Source organism: Euleptes europaea, chromosome 18 (genome assembly GCF_029931775.1).
Source record: "Euleptes europaea isolate rEulEur1 chromosome 18, rEulEur1.hap1, whole genome shotgun sequence".
Taxonomy (NCBI): domain Eukaryota; kingdom Metazoa; phylum Chordata; class Lepidosauria; order Squamata; family Sphaerodactylidae; genus Euleptes; species Euleptes europaea.
Genome location: NC_079329.1, coordinates 10,940,274 through 10,957,467, shown reverse-complemented (window position 1 = coordinate 10,957,467; position 17,194 = coordinate 10,940,274). Strand labels below are relative to the sequence as shown.

Below are 17,194 nucleotides of genomic sequence, written 5' to 3'. Positions count from 1 at the left end.
ACAGTTCCTCCCAGCAGACTTGGTCTAACTTCCTAGCCCAGCTATTGAAATATGCCCAGCTATAAAAGGAGCTGGGATTCCTGGGGGTACAGTTTCCCCATCAGATGGATCCACTGTAATTTCAGACTTTCAGGAATCCTCCAGACTCTTCCTGCTCCACCCCTGGGCCTGCTGCTCCAATTGCTAGATACCACTCGCATGCCCACAATGAGCCTAACCACATAATTGTCCTTCACAACCTGCAGTGACACAATTCAATACCTGCAGACTGTTGTTTCAGATCTGCACCTCCCTTACTTACAACTGTGCATGGAAAAAAGTGAGAGGAGAATCCACCCCTTTCCCATGCATGACTCCTTCGGGATGTGGCTGAAAAGGGTTTGTTAAAATTATGTCAAATAGGGCACAAAAAAAAACCCCCATCCAACAGGCAGAAATTCAGCAAGTACAACTTTCCTTTTCCTAGAAATGCAGGGATAAGGAAAGCCTTGCCTGTTTTATTTCTGTCTGCCATGCAATTTTCAGAGGCATGGGAGCCCAACTCAGGGGTGGAGGAGCAGCAATTTAAGGCAATTACAGCCAGGAAAAGTAACTCGTTTGCAAAATGTGATTCTGATTATGCAGCACCAGAGAATCCCAGGTTCCTTCAACTCTGCTCTGGTCAGGAAAAGGAGCAAGGAGAATGGTTTTATTTTAGTCTGACAGGTTGAAGCTTGAGGAGGGCATCCTTGGTGGCTTTTCTTCCTCCAGCCCCCCTACTGGGCCAATGCTTTGCGCAACATCTTCTCTTTGTGTTTGAAGCACACCAAATACCTAGAAATTGAGAAGTCCCGTGACTACAGGCAGAGGAAGATCTATTCAGCCTTCTTGGGCAGGAGCTGGGCCCTGTTGGCTTACAAACTTAAAAAAAAAAACACAGGGCCAAACAGCATGGGTGGAAACTCCAGCTGTTTCCTTTTGATCTAAAATGCATGGGACTGGGTGAGAAGCATGGACAAGGATTGCAGCACTGGGGAAAGGAGGCTAAACTTTCCCTCTGCAGTGCCCTTTCCCCATTCATAAATACTCCTGTAGCTGGATTCAATAGGGGGGGATGAAAGGTATGTTCTCAGTTCTCAGAAAAATTAATTTCTCGCCAAATTTCTCCCTCGCACATTACCTGCTCCTGAGATGTGTGTAATACAAACAGATGTGAGTCAAATGGGTTGCAGCAGAGGGCTGCAAAGACTCCTTGGTTTGTTATGACCAAAGCATGATCGCGCAAGCCGGGTTTATGGGACTGAGGCCCCATGGATAGGGTTGCCAACCTCCAGGTACTAGCTGGAGATCTCCCGCTATTACAACTGACCTCCAGCCGATAGAGATCAGTTCACCTGGAGAAAATGGCTGCTTTGGCAATTGGACTCTATGGCATTGAAGTCCCTCCCCTCTCCAAACCTCACCCTTCCCAGGCTCCGCCCCCAAAACCTCCCACCGCTGGCAAAGAGGGAACTGGCAACCCTAGGCCACAGCTATATACTTACACAAGGACAGCTGAAGAAATCAACACTGACTCGCATACCAGGAACACGTAGAGAATGATTTCTTTATGTTCTGCAACACGCTCATCTTCCTCTAAGGGGCAACAGACAGACCCCCGTTACCCTTGAGTATGGATTGGGTGGTGGGATCAAGAGGTCACCCCTCACAATGTGGGGTGTGTGGGGCAGCAGAACTCCTGTCCCATTATGGTCCACACCCCAAAATGATGAACATAAGATCCAGCATGGCTTTCCTTATGTTCTTATGAAGGATGTAAAAATGGATTCTAGTCATGACAAAGACCTATTCTCTCCGGTATCAGAGAAGCATGCCTGTTATATTAGGTGATGGAACACAGGCAGGATGGTGCTGCTGCAGTCGTCTTGTTTGGGGGCTTCCTAGAGGCACCTGGTTGGCCACTGTGGGAACAGACTGCTAGACTTGGTCTGATCCAGCATGGCTTTCCTTATGTTCTTATGAAGGATGGGGCTATCCATGGCTAGTAGTCAAAAAGAATACTAGTCATGATGCAGACCTATTCTCTCCAATATCAGAGGAGCATGCCTATTCTATGAGGTGCTGTGGAGCACAGGCAGGATGGTGCTGCTGCACTCGTCTTGTTTGGGGGCTTCCTAGAGGCCCCTGGTTGGCCACTGTGTGAACAGACTGCTGGACTTGATAGGCCTTGGTCTGATCCAGCAGGGCCTTTCTAAATGTTCATAATAAAGGTGTTTAAACCCAGTCCCCTTCTCATCCCCGACTGTACCTCCACAAAGCTCCCCGTCAAAGCACTGGATGGCGATACGCAAACAGGTCCAGCAGTCCAAAACAGGGCCCTCTGTCACTGCTACGGAGGGAAGAGCACCGGGATCAACCATGGACTTTGGGCACGCTGCTGGTTCCATATAGGCTGACTGAAAGAAAAGGGACAACGGAGGGGGAGGGATTCTGGGGTGACACTGGGGGGGGGTATCTGATACTTACTACAGTCCTCTGAGCAAGCTGAAATGAGAGTGGGGAGGGGAGAGTCAGACACATAAAATTCAGAGGAATTCCTCCTCATATGTAGGGTTGCCAACCTCCAGGTGGTAGCTGGAGATCTCCTGCTATTGCAACTGGTCTCCAGCAGGTCGAGATCATTTCACCTGGAGAAAATGGCCGCTTTGGCCTTTGGACTCTATGTCATTGAAGTCCCTCCCCAAACCCCACCCTCCTCAGGCTCCGCCCCAAAAAACTCCCACCGGTGGCAAAGAGGGACCTGGCAACCCTACTCATATGCTAGCTAGCAAGCAACGTGGCAGCCTTCATTCATGTGCAACACCTAAAACAGATATCAATGTCATGTCTAAAGCAAAGGATGTGAGCCGATTCTATGACTGGCAGCTCAGGGATCTGAGCCCACACAGTCCACGTTACCTAGGGATGCATTCCAGAGAGAGAGTTGCCTTTTACTCTGTTATATATCTGACAAGGCCTAAAATTACTTCTGGGGAGGCGGGGGCAGAGACTTTGGCAAAAAGAAAGCTTATGTTTTTAAGACGGTAAAACGTGTCCCCCATGGGAGCTAACTGTCAGAAGAGGTTCTCCGTTTCTTTTGCTCAGGGGCCCAACACAGCTAAGAGAAAGTGATGCCTCTGCTCTCAGTTCTCTCTCTGGGTGTGTGTGCGAGAGAGAAAGGGAAGTCCAAGCTAGACATGACGGCACCCTCATGGCCTAGGGTTGCCAACCTCCAGGTACTAGCTGGAGATCTCCTGCTATTACAATCGATCTCCAGCCTATAAAGATCAGTTCATCTGGAGAAAAGGGCCGCTTTGGCAATTGGAGTATATGGCATTGAAGTCCCTCCCCTCCCCAAACCCCGCCCTCCTCAGGCTCTGCCCCAAAAACCTCCCGCCAATGGCGAAGAAGGACCTGGCAACCCTATCATGGCTGCCTTGAGGATGTTGCCACCACCAGTCCATTTTGGCCCTTGACAAGGCGAGGAGGCAGCAAGAGCGCTTCAGCCTGCCGTGCTGTGGTCCTGATCAGAATTGGGCCCTCGTAGCATTTTTAAATGACTTTGAAATGGTCACAGTGTCCCACAAGGACAACCTGACATCTAGTTTGGCCCCAAGAGAGGGGGCGGGCATTCAAAAAGACCTGCAAGTTGCCCGAAGGAGAAACTGCTTGGGGGCAGGATCTCTCTCTGGGGATCTGATGTAGGTTAGATCTGCTGCCTTGCAGGGGTGCCTCCACAGGCAAAGCTGTATATTTGTACATAAAGCAAATTTTACAAAAGGGCTCTAAGTCTCCAGAGCTCTCGCTCCTTCAAAGGAAGCACTGCCCTGGGGCTTCTTACTCCTCCAAAAATCAGGGTGTCCAAAGCAAGGACACACATACACATATTACAAAATTGTGTGCCTAAAGGGCCACCTGAGTTCGATCCCAATGGAAGTTGGTTTCAGGTAGCCGGCTCAAGGTGGACTCAGCCTTCCATCCTTCTGAGGTCAGTAAAATGAGTACCCAGCTTCCTGGGGGTAAAGGGAGATGACTGGGGAAGGCACGGGCAAACCACCCCGTAAACAAAGTCTGCCTAGAAAATGTTGGGATGTGACGTCACCCCATGGGTCAAGAATGACCCGGTGCTTGCACAGGGGACCGTTACCTTTAAAGGGCCACAACATTAAGAAACTATAATGTGTCTGTGACATTTCTACGCAACACTAAAATGTACACAAGATAAGCAGTGGCCATTGATAGCAGATAGGAATGTGTGTGCGTGTACAACATAATCTTTCTTCCTAGATTTCCAATACCGATTTTACCCCTGCCATAGGAGATAAAACTCATGACCTCTGCAGCTGGGATGCAAACGGTAACATAAATAGATTCTGCTCTGTTTGGGGGAACTTCTGGCAACCAAGGGTAAACTGAGCGGCAGGCTGGGAGCAGGATCCCCGGTTATTTGGGAGGGGAAGTTTATTCTAGTGGGCTGGAGCAAGGGATGCTGGGAGTTAGGTCACCTTGTTTCTCATGGCCCCCAAGCCTTTCCCTTTAGGATAGATACCTAGGTCAGCAAATTGCTCGAGAGTTTGCTTCATCCGCTTTTTCAGGGAGACCCTGAGATGGTACATGGAGAGTTGCCACAGAAAGACCCCTGAGAAAGGAAGAAGGAAAAGAATGATGGGAGGTTAGGGTTGCCGACCTCCAGGTACTAGCTGGAGATCTCCCGCTATTACAACTGATCTCCAGCCGATAGAGATTGGTTCACCTGGAGAAAATGGCAACTTTGGCAACTGGACTCTATGGCATTGAAGTCCCTCCCCCTCCCCAAACCCCACCCTCCTCAGGTTCCACCCACAAAATCTCCCGCTGATGGCGAAGGAGGACCTGGCAACCCTATGGGGGCGGCAGGAGACTTTTAAATAGCAGGCTACGTTAGCATTGCAACCTGAGACAGGTGGATATGTACTGGAGCTAAGGCAGTGTGTGTGGGGGAAAAAAGGTGCCACCTTTTTTGCAAGCGAGACTCCCAAGCCTTAAACAGAAGCCAAAACCACAACCTACCTGTCCACCATACCAATAAGTTTCAGGCTTAGCATATACTCAGGACTAAGTTTTTGAGTGAATGCCAGTATTAAAACATCTGAACCCACATTAAGTTGCCTTATACTGAATCAGACCATCGGTCCATCCAGGTCGGCACTGTCTACTCAGACTGGCAGCAGCTCTCCAAGATCTCAGGCAGAGGACTTTCAAGTCACCGACTGCCTGGTTGTTTTAATTGGAGATGCCGGGGATTGAACTTGGGACCTTCTGCATGCAAAGCAGAGCCTCTTAGACTAAGCTCCTCCCCATCTTGGTTTTACTGGCTTACCTCTTACCCAGTTTGATGGGTGCCTCTGAAACTTGGCACCCATCAAACTGAACATAACCTACCGCCAGGTGGTTAACAAATGCCCATTTATACATGCCCATGTAGACAGCAGAAGCAGGCCCTTGCAGGCCACCATACATGACCAGCGGACCATACGTGATTCACTTCCATCTTTGGTTAAGTAGTAGGAACAGTGGATGAAGACTTGTGTTAGGGCAGGGGTGGGGAACCTTTTTCCCGCCAAGGGCCATTTGGATATTTATAACACCATTCGCGGGCCATACAAAATTATTAAGTTAAAAATTAGCCGACCAAGCCCCAAGCAGGCAGCTGCCCCAGATGACCCCCCCCCCCGCCAGCATGGGCAAGCAGGCAGGCATCCAACCGGTGGCACGCTCGAGGGGGGAAAGGTTCCTTTTCTTGGCAAAACAAACTCACATCTGCCTTGAATACAGGCTATTCCTGTCCGCGGGAGGGTGTGGATCACCAGTCTTAGATCCTTCTGAGCTAGAGATCTGCCAGGACCCACAAAGGGCCAGACCAAATGATTTTGCGGGCCTTAAACGGCCCCCGGGCCTGACGTTCCCCACCCCTGCGTTAGGGGAACAAATTCAGTATTGCTTGGATTTCCCCAGAGTTCACGGCTTTATGGCATTCAAGTGGACCATTGTCTGGAGAGAGAAGATGCTTCCACCCAATCCAGAATCTCCACAGCTAGCTCCCTCCCTTCCCCTCTTTTACCTTTCCATGGCTGTTTCTTGATTTCCTGCAATTGCTTAATAATGTCAGCTTTGATAGACATCACTCCCCGGACATCTGCAAAACGACATGAGCTTACGTCACCCTGTGGTCTGGACACCCCACAAACCCCCTCAGCTAATCCAGCCTTGCTGAGTTCAGGTCATACCCAGTACTCGCTCATAGTGGTTCTGGAGGAAAGTGCCGTGCAACTCAGCCAAGGCCCGGATGTGCTGCTCGATTAAGGCGTCCCGTCCGGACAGGTCTGCGGGCAGCCTTTCCTTCAGCAAGGTGGCCACGGAGTCCAAGAAGGGGCGGTCGCAGTGAAGGCAGCTGGACACCCCTCGCAGGGACCAGAGCAACAGGGGGAAAGCGAGCAGGAATCGGGGCATCGTTGCCACGGCAACAGGTCCCCCCCCATCATGGCCACGTATCGTCGCCTAGGCAACGTTCTTATGCCGGGTACTGTCGGCAAGACAATTATCTCCATGGGGCAAGGAGATGCTGCTGAGGAGAGAGTAACGCGATTGGCTGTGATGCTGGAGATAGAACAGGATGTGATGTAAGACGCTGAAGAGGCGGCTGGGGGAGAATGGCAGCTGATGTCAGAGTCCGGACAGGAAGTGACTCCTTTTCTTCTAGTTTCCATGACTATGGCATCTTTGCTTGGACTGCTGGCCTGGGCCCTGTCTGCGCAGATGGCCGACTCGTGCCTCTGTTGCTGGCCAGATGTGGCCCAGTATTTCATCTACGACGCGAAGCTTCTAGTTGGGAACCCAGATGTTGCTGAAAAGCTGGAGAAGCTTTTCCTGGGGAGCAGCGGGAAATGTGATGTCTACGGTGGACGATTTCTGGGTACAGGACTGAAAAGGGGGAGGGCTAAACGGTGACGGCTCAGATATTAGGAAATAACTTTTCATAAGAGGAGCCTGCTGGATCATACCAGCGATATATCTAGTCCAGCATCCTGTCTCACCCGGTGGCCAGCTGGTTGCTTTGGAAGCCCAAACAAGCAGGGCATGGAGGCTGAGGCCTTCCTCTCATGTTGTCTCCTGGCGCTGGTATTCAGAGGTACACTGCCTCTGAATGTGGAGGTTCCCTTTGGTCAGGGCCTGGGCTTCTGAAGGAGCAGCACCACAGCAAAGCCCATGCATGGACATGCCTCTTGCTAGCCTCCTCTGGTTTTTCTGTGGCATGCTGAATAGCTCCCATCTACTCTCCATAGGGTTGCCAACCTCCAGGTACTAGCTGGAGATGCCCTGCTATTACAACTGATCTCCAGCTGATAGAGATCAGTTCACCGGGAGAAAACGGCCACTTTCGAAGTTGGACTCTATGGCATTGGGCCCTCCCCCCCCCCAAACCCCGTCCTCCTCAAGCTCCACCCCAAAAATCTGATATTTCCCAACCCGGAGCTGGCAACCCTAGTTCACCTGGAGAAAATGGCCACTTTGGCAATTGGACTCTATGGCATTGAAGCTCCTCCCCTCCCCAAACCCCGCCCTCCTCAGGCTCCACCCCTAAAACCTCCGGCCAGTGGCAAAGAGGGGCCTGGCAACCCTACTAATTCAAATGAAAGGATTTTCCACTAGAGAAGGAAAGCAACTGGGCTTTCTCTAGTCAGTGTGTGGTTGTACTCGCCCCTAAGGAGATCCTTCTTCCCACGGGGTGTGAGAAAGGAGATACTCCATTTGGCAAACATTTTGTGATGGCGCTCACCACCCCCTCTGAAAATTCCAAAGGTGCCCACTAGGGTTGCCAGAGCCAGGTTGGGAAATACCTGGAGATTTTGGGGGCACAGCCTGGGGAGGGCAGGGTGAGGGGAGGGACTTCAATGCCATAGAGTCCAATTGCCAAAGCGGCCATTTTCTCCAGGTGAACTGATCTCTATCGGCTGGAGATCAGTTGTAATAGCAGACCTTCAGCTAGTACCTGGAGGCTGGCAACCCTAGCGCCCACAGCCTCAAAGTGGTTGGGGACCCCTGAACGAGCTGGCGCCCTGTGTTAACTGGGAATGCCATACAAGGTGCCCTAAGACGATCTGCAGTGCTGGATAGTTCCATGTCAGATCTGCAAGGCAGAAAAAAAAATTAATGTGGGAAGGTTTCTGTGCATCCACAAAGTATGAAAAACAGTCCTAGGAGGTATGCAGCTCTTCCATTCAGCTGCCGTGTCCGGACACCAGGTTTCCCTCACATCTTCTCTGGCATAGGGTGCTGGTGACCGACAGCATGAAAAAAAATTGGCATGTTAGGCCAGGAGGGTAGAATGGGTGGTTGTGTTTTGACCTGAGAACTGGGTAAGGACCAAACATCACCAGGCGTATTTTTGTCTGTCCACACCGGTGTCTGCAGAGCGGGAAGACATGGAGCGCGAGGCTGGGAATCTCTTTCTTCAGCTTCAACAGATCATCCAGAAAAATGGAAAAGGTAGGAGCTTTCCTTCCAAGCTTTACCTGCAGTGTAGCCAAGCCAGAAAGCTCCTGACCACCGTCGCGGCGCCTTCCTTACACACACATCAAGCTATTCTTACTCAGGATGGACAACTGTTATTTCTAAGACTGACCAAGCAAGCCAGAAAAAATAGGTCATAAAATAACCAGCAAACCATTATAGATTTCATCCAACGAGTTGAAGAGTTCAATGTGCAATCCCAGTTACTGACTGGGTCTGTTGTGGGGAGAGGAAGGGAAGGAGTATTGTGGTCCTCTCCCCACAATAGACACCTTGTGAGGTAGGTGGGGCTGAGAGAGTTTGGAGAGAACTGTGATTAGCCCAAGGTCACCCAGCAGTGCATGCGGAGAAGAGGGGAAACCACCCAGTTCTCCAGATTAGACTCCGCTGCTCCTGTGGAGCTGGGAATCAAACCTGGTCCACCAGATCAGAGTCAGCCGCTCTTAACCACGACAGCTCTCCTAGCTCTCACTTTGGGGCATTGCTCCCTTTCCACCCAGCTCTCTGGCCTCCAACCTTGGCTTCCATCAACCCTAGCGCCTTTTTCTTACAGATCCTGAACGCCTCATGACGGAGGCAGGGCGGGAAAAACAGAATTTCAGCAAGAGGCTGGAGGAGGTATCAAACACCTTCCTGAAGGAAAGTAAGTCCTGCTGCTCCCTCCCCTCGGAGAGTTAGCAGAGACCACGGAGGGCAGGGCCCTGCCTCTCAAGAAGGGCAGTGGGAGGGGGCACAGCCTGTCACAGAGGGGCAAGAACAGCGGCACTGTGGAAAGCCCTCTTCTGCACAGCCGTCAACAGCCCCATCTTTCCATACTGATTGACATCCCTCCCTAGGGTTGCCAACGTCCAGGTGGGGGCTGGAGATCTCCCGCTATTACAACTGATCTCCAGGTGACAGTTCCCCTGGAGAAAAGGGCCGCTTTGGCAGTTGGACTCTATGGCATTGAAGTCCCTCTCCTCTCCAAACCCCGCCCTCCTCAGGCTCCGCCCCAAAAACCTCCCGCCAGTGGCGAAGAGGGACCTGGCAACCCTACCTATGAGTTTGTTACAAGTCTCACGTCGTGAGAGAAATTTGCTGGTTCTATTTCTGAAATGTCTTAAGTAGGGAAGCATTACCGCAATATGATTTCTCTCTACCCCCTCCCCTCCCCAGCCCTGTTAAAATGCACTCACCTCATGTTTGGGTCCTAGAGATGACAGTGTTCGAAAGACGAGGATTCCACAGGCACCTGGGCTGGGATATAGCAGGGCCTTCTCAGTTGTGTCACCGCCACATTCCCGACTCCCCTACCCGGAGGGACCTGCCTGAGCCCAACCCTGCAGACAGTAAAGCAACACCGTTCTATGACACTGTGCTGCCATTTTAAACGTTACCGCAAGCACCACGGGATGTGACTCGCCCATGCTGATGACCATCGCCCCAGCACCCTGTTTAAACAGGAAAAGCTGCTTCTGGAGAAGCAACCGTTGACCTGGGAAGCGATACACGTCTGCCTGTGATTGTACAGAGCTGCTGCTTAACCATTCCCATGCTCCTTTCCCCACTTCAAATCCCCCTTCTCCCCAATTTCAAATGAGTATTTGCAAGATCACTCTCCCATGCCACCCCTCCAATGCCTGCTTATGGGTAAAGAGGAGATTCAAGCTCATTTTTGGCAGCTGCCAGGGCAGAAGCAGGATTTCCTGACCAATGAACGCACAAAAGGCGGCTATGAGCTTAAGCGTGGCTTGCTAGAGGAGGGAACATAAGAACGGCCATGCTGGATCAGACCAAGGTCCATCAAGACCAGCAGCCTGTTCACACACTGGCCAAACAGGTGCCTCTAGGAAGCCCCCAAACAAGACGACTACAGCAGCACCATCCTGCCTGTGCTCCACAGCACCTCTCTTCCATGAGGAAGCAGTAGGACCTCTGGCCAATTTGAACCTTAAAAGAAATGTATGGGATAGATTCCAAAGGTAACATGTTGGGTTTGGGGGAAGGTCTAGGATTTGGCAAATGGAGCCTTGGGTTCTTTGGGCGGAAGAGAACCACATTTTCCCAGGTCGGTCTCACCCTTCATTTCTCTCTTTACAACTTCACAGTCTGCAACGCCTCCTGCGGTGAGTCTGTCGGTCCAGACAAAATGTGCCTGTCTGGCCATCTGGCGTCTCTCTTGAGTTTTAGCCTCCAATTTGCTTGTGTGCGCGAGAATGCTGTTGAGCATAAAAGGGTAGGATCCAGCTATTTCTCCCCACCCCTGAAGTGGAACCACCCTGTTTCAATGGTGTTTAGATTAACGAAGTAGGCCCAGAGCAATGGGGAACCTGCTGTGGTTACCTTTGAGTAACCAGGGTTCAACAGATATAGGATTGTTTTGAGTGCACAATTGTTTCTCAAATGATGGCATGGGGGAGAGGGGTGCAGAGGCAGGTTCACTCCAGTGGGACATTCAAAATATCTCTGCACAAGCTGCCGTTGCATGTCCTGCTCTCCCAGCACTTACACCTTAAGGTGCCCCTAGACGCTTTCTCTTCTGTGCCCCCATAAAAATCTCACTGCCCCTCCTCTCTCCCACCACACACAGAACAGAACCGGTTTCGACCTTATGAACTGGTGGAGTGCGGCGACTGCCACCTGCTCAAAGCACCATGCAATGATTCCTTAGTATGTGCAGGTAACTGTCTTTCTCCATTTCTATCTCTGCCCTGTCCTCCAAACCCAGCATCTTCTTCTTCTCTCCCTGCTCCAGCCAAGACAAACCGAGAGCCGCTACGGTAAAGCACAGCAGAATTTTAGGGGACGCGCAGAACCCTGGAGTTCACCCTGTAACCCTGGGCCCAATTCTTTATTTCAACTATTAGGGATTTTTTTTTTACTGTAAGTTTTCAACAATGGAATCTGCTACCTAGGGAGGTGGTGAGCTCCCCCTCACTGGCAGTCTTGAAGCAGAGGCTGGACAAGCACTTGTCAGGGATGCTCTAGGCCGATCCTGCATTAAGCAGGGGGTTGAACTAGATGGCCTGTGTGGCCTCTCTATGAGTCTATGAATTAGCCTTGTGCACTGGACTGTGAGGAAGACAAAAGGGGATACTCCTCTTCTCCTGGCCTGGTTAACTTTGCCCTTTGGTCACTAACTCCCCCGCCCAAGATAATGGTATCCTGAACCCCCAGACCCATGCCTTCTTTGCAGATACCTGGAGTTACTTTCCTACACACCAGCGTGGTGTAGTGGTTAAGAGCGGTGGATTCTAATGTGGAAAACAAGGTTTGATTCCGCACTCCACACGAGTGGCAGACTCTAATCTGGTGAACTGGGTTGGTTTCCCCACTCCTCCATATGAAGCCAGCTGGGTGCCCTTGGGCTAGACACAGCTCTCTCAGCTCCACCCACCTCACAGGGTGTCTGTTGTGGGGAGGGGGAGGTGATTGTAAGCCGGTTTGTGACTCCTTAAAAGGTAGAGAAAGACCTTAGCTTTTGTCAACATGTTCACACCACAAGACAATTCTGCACTTATTACTCATTTAAACCATGCTTCATAACAGCGTTTTAACATTTCCTTAGCATCCGTTTAGGGTGGCCTCAGATGATTGATTTGCAGCCACAAGTAGGTGGCATTACTTTCCTTCAGGGTGCAGATTTCTCGAGATGAACAGACCCCCCCCCCAAGTCAGTTGGCAAAGCTATGCTGGTTGCAGAGTCCAACACTGCTTTTGCTGCAGATTTAAGAGACCTTCACTAACTTGTCTGTCACCCAGCTTACCTCCTTAATTGTCTGAAAGGTGTCCTGTTTCTTTCCTGCAGGGCCCAACATCCTTGCAGGTGTGCTGGTGACCCTTGTGATCTTGCTTGGTGCTGGTGGTGGAGTGTGGTAAGACTGTACAAATAGTCAGGGTATGTAGGTGAGGAGGCAGCAGACTACAGCTATTCTGAGCCCTCAAATCTTAAATCGGAGACCGCACAATGGGGCAGTCCTGGAGAGAGGAGGAGGGCAGGGACAGCTACCACTCAAGAATTTGTTTTACATCTTAGCTGCCACCACCTTTCTGCAAGCCACTTCCTCCCAGGCCTGCACGTGACCCACTTTATAGGGCCGCTGTAAGGATTACAGCAAGATAACAAGTGTGAAATGCTTACTGAAAGGGATACATAAATACTAAGGGCGCTTTTCACACATGCTGAATAATACACTTTCAATCCACTTTCAATGCAATTTGCAGCTGGATTTTACTGTGGCCACTTATGCAGGGCCTATTTTGATGCTCGTTCAAAGCTGCTTTATTAAATCCGCCCTTTCAAATGACTATTCACAGTCCCGATGCAAGAGGAGAAAGTCAAACAAATTCCACCCCCTCACTCGCAGTTTGCATAGTCATTAGCAATGGTAGTTTGCATAGCTAAGCCTCGGCTGTGATTTTGCATGGTTCCTTGAGGGGATTCTTCGGTGTGGGGGCGGAGAAAACACAAAAGGTCGCGTTAAAGGGGCTCTTAAGAAATGCGAAGCAGGTATGCGCCAGCTTTGCAGTGACAGCTGGAATGACAGTTCAGCGTGAATAAAAAAAATAAGTGGGGCACTTCAGCCTGGAACGCGTTGCTAATTACCAAGCACAAATGGCCTGTGTGAAACGCAAAATCCATTTGCAAATGATCATTGAAGTGGATTGAAAGCGCATTATTCAGGATGTGCGAAAGAGCCCTAAGTATCAGGATACCTCCTCCAGCATAATTCACAGGCAGAGCCACTCAAGAGGTGTCTTCTCATTGCAGCCCTAGGACATTTCCCATTTCCCTTTTAGGTACTACCGTCGCAAAAAGGCAGGGGAAGGAGAATCCAAGGATCAAGAGGACGACGGCACCGAAAATGTAAACAGCTCGGACAGTTCAGAGTGGTCAGAATGTTCAGAAGAGGCAGACGTCCCTACAGTGGGGGCTCCAAACCCCGCAGAGGCAGGCGCCCCAGATCTGTCATCTACTAGGAGCCCACGATACCAAAATGTACCGCCCCCAGACCAAAATGTACCGCCCCCAGACCAGTTACCTACTAGGAGCCCACCATATGAAAACGTACCACCCATTCCAAGCCCACCACACATCTGGAGCCCACCAAGTTAGAACCCAGCCTCGTGGTTAGAGCTCAAGGCACCCAGAGTGCCACAATGCCAGAAATTAAACTGTTTACTACAAACAATGGCTTTGTGTGTGTGTGTGTCTGTGACATCCATTCCTCTCAGGGCATCAAAGTATGGTTCTGTCCTCTGAAGGGCGTACCGCGATGCCACAACAGATTAATCAACTCGCAATGAAATGCCCACTACCCCAGAATTTACTTTAACAGTTGACAGTAACTGGGTTTGCACTCTACACAAGCTCGGAGGCTACAAGGCGCGATCACAAGCTAGCATGTACACAAGGGGGAAGTGTTGGGTTTGAACTGATCACCCAGCACTGGAAACAAAATCAAACAAATCAGTGTTGTGCAAGTTATCAAATTAACAAAACAACACTCGGCTATAAAGTCTTATGAGCTATATTCACAATGGATGATAATCAATGTGACAAGAAAGCAAACTACATATAATATACAGATAATGAGCGCAATAACGCAAACACGGAGAGCCCGTCTTCTTGATCTACCTCTTGCTGGTGGTCTTCTGGAGACTATGGCTTTTGTTGTCCCTTGATAGAAGACTATCCCTTCACAACATAAACACGGACTTACCTGTTGAACTCTCGGGTTTGCTTCCACCTCCGTTGGGGGTTGGGTTTTTGAGCTATCGCACTATCTGTAGATTATATGCAATTTGCTTTCTTGTCACACTGATTGCCACCCAGCACCGGAGCCATCCAGCTCCACAGGTGTGCAAATAGCCTTCGCCCGTGAAGAACAAAGGGCAGACAAAAATCAGATGTAAGCCACAGAGCTTGAGAGACCAACTGGGAAAGAGCAGGTCATCTTCTTGGGACAGGAAAAGATGACCTCAAGGGGTGGCCAGTGCAGAGATTCTAAAGCCCCTGGGCATACAGAAGAAGCCCTCTTATTTATCTGAATTGGCTTGCCTTCTTACTGGGGGCTCTCTTACACCAGAGCGCCATTGCAATGACAGACAAGACCACATGCTGCTCAACATGGGGGAGTAACCCTATACCATGAAACAGGTAATGAAACATGTCTGGAATTTGCAAGTGTAAGAATAAATAACCTATCTTTATTCTATTGTCCCTTGACTTGGATGGCCCAGGCTAGCTCGATCTCATCAGGGAAGCAAGGTCAACCTAGATGGGAGACCCCCAAGGAAGTCCAGGGTTGCTACGCAGAGGCAGGCGATAGCAAAACACCTCTGTTTGGCTCAACTTAGAAAGTCCTCCTCCCACCAGTCTTGGCGTTAAGGTCCCCTCCTTTCCCAAGATGGACAATCCTATCAAAGTTCAGGGACATGCCAAAGTGTGTTGAATATCGGCTATCAGGTGCCCTAAAGGATGAGCCTTCAGGCTCTAATTTGTTTACATGTTCCAGAAGTTGGTCAAAGGCAGGCCCTACCTGGATTTTTCTCTACTGTAAGGAGTCTCAATAAGTGAGCCCCGTGGGGCAGAGTGGTACCTGCAGTACTGCAGTCAAAAGCCCTGCTCACGACCTGAATTTGATCCCGTCAGAAGTCGGTTTCAGGTAGCCGGCTCTAGGCTGACTTAGCCTTCAATTCTTCCGAGGTCGGTAAAATGAGTACCCAGTTTGCTGGGGGTAAAGTGTAGACGACTGGGGAAGGCAATGGCAAACCACCCCGTAAGCATAGTCTCCCTAGTAAACGCCAGGATGTGACGTCACCCCATGAGTCAGTAATGACCCAGTGCTTGCACAGGGGTCTACCTTTACGGAGTCTCAAAGTGGCTTACAATCATCTTACGTCCCCCACCCCCACAGCAGGCACCTTGTGAGGTAAGTGGGGCTGAGAAAGTTCTGAGAAGGTCACCCACCAGGCTTCATGCGCAGTAGTCTGAACCACGTCCACCAGTGAATCCCCAATTCTGTCTTCCTTCTGTATCACTGAGCTCCAGCGCACCTGGAAATGACGTGGCAGCACAGACTGTACCATTTCAGGCAGCGGGTGGACGATCCCCCTTTAGTATGCTCCTCCGTTTTTTCTTTAAAAGCTGTCCCAACAAAAAGTTAGCAGCCTGATAGCCCAGCCCAATCTCATCATGATGCACAATTATTACATTAACGGAAAATTCAAAAAGTTTTAACTTCTATTGCACAACATAATTGTGGTCATTTATGCACGGGAGTTTTACCTGAGGTTCGTTGCTGGCTGGACCCACGCTTTCCAGTTGGGAATCTATGCACCAGCAGTCTCCAAACCCAAATCAGGTCCCGCCCCTTTAAATGCTACTTTGTACTTGGCTTACTGCGGTGTGCTCACTGTGAGAGAAGATTCCCCCCTGCCAAAACCCAATTGCCGCATAAAAAAGCATTTTAAGAACAAGCAAAAAATGGAGCAATCTGAAAGAAAAAGGGAGGGGGAGGAGAAATCCCAGCCTCAGTTTTAAAAAGCCTTTCTTTTGCTCAGAAATAGCTCTGAGAAAGCAGGAAGTATTTGAATCCCCACCTCTTTACACGCTGCTTTGTGACTGGCTGTGAGAGAAAGCCAGCTTCTGTTTCCCCTGCTTTGCCCGTCTGCATGGAGATTTCAGCTGGGCTGAGCTCAGGGGAGAGGGAAAAGTCGGGTTAACGGAGGAATGGGAAGACCTGGACATTGCGAGGGCTGGCGGTGAGGTCATGACTAATGGATGGAAAACTCACGCAGAACTCCAAGGAACAGCCGAGTCAGACGGGGCGAACGTGAGTCCAAGTAATGAAGGAGGAGTAGCAGCCCCTTTCTCTGCCCCCCAGTGACAAAAGCTAGCGCAAGTGCAAAGCCTTCGAGTGCCATAGAAGAACTTCCATTTATTTCATTTCATTAAGAGTTATTTTTTTTCTGATGCATACCAGAGCGGTGGAGGGGGTGGTACGGGTAGGGGTCGAAGAGAGCCAAGAGAGGGAGGGTCGCACACAGCCAAGATTAACTCTCCCAACCCCCTGACCAATGACACAATGATTCTTCAAATAGATGGGGTTGTAGTGAGAAAGTCATCCCCAAACATGATTGATCAATGGGGGGAGGAGAGAAAGTAGGATATGCCACCCACTTTGGAAACTGAAGGGAAACGGGGGCGGGAACGAGGGATTCAGCAGATTGTCCTGGGTGCTTACGAGTGAGCGCCCCCCCCCCCCGACATAAAAACAGGAACGGACAACCACAGCAGCACCACACACGCATACGCACATACACACACGCGCACACACCGGACCCTCCCTTCCCCACAAGCTGCTGACATAGAAGGGGAGGTGGGAATACAACCATCCAATGCTCCGTCCCCCTTATCACATTTTTAACCAGTCTAAGAGGTTCTTTTGCACTTCTGCTCCCCCCTCCCCCAGCAGCAGACACTGCGCTTGTTGGGGACGAAGTTCGGGGGGCGGCGGGGAGGGAAAAAAGAGTTTAAAGTTTCATTTGTAAATCCACAGCGCCTCTCCCGGCAGGCCCGCAGTACGTAGCGTGGACAGTGGCATCAGAGGAGAACTCAGCGTGGGGAGAAGAACAGATCATG

The 17,194-nt window shown here is 50.4% G+C and overlaps 1 protein-coding gene across 1 annotated transcript; it reads right to left on the bottom strand.

The window, feature by feature from the left end:
• Nucleotides 1-755: 755 nt before the first annotated feature.
• Nucleotides 756-6,764, bottom strand: IZUMO3 (IZUMO family member 3). The gene is made up of 7 exons (XM_056864244.1): nucleotides 6,639-6,764; nucleotides 6,285-6,555; nucleotides 6,119-6,193; nucleotides 4,547-4,657; nucleotides 2,288-2,368; nucleotides 1,524-1,614; nucleotides 756-813 (listed from the first exon to the last, which is right to left on the bottom strand). The coding sequence occupies exons 1-7, from the start codon at nucleotides 6,762-6,764 to the stop codon at nucleotides 756-758; spliced, it is 813 nt and encodes a 270-aa protein (XP_056720222.1).
• Nucleotides 6,765-17,194: the final 10,430 nt, after the last annotated feature.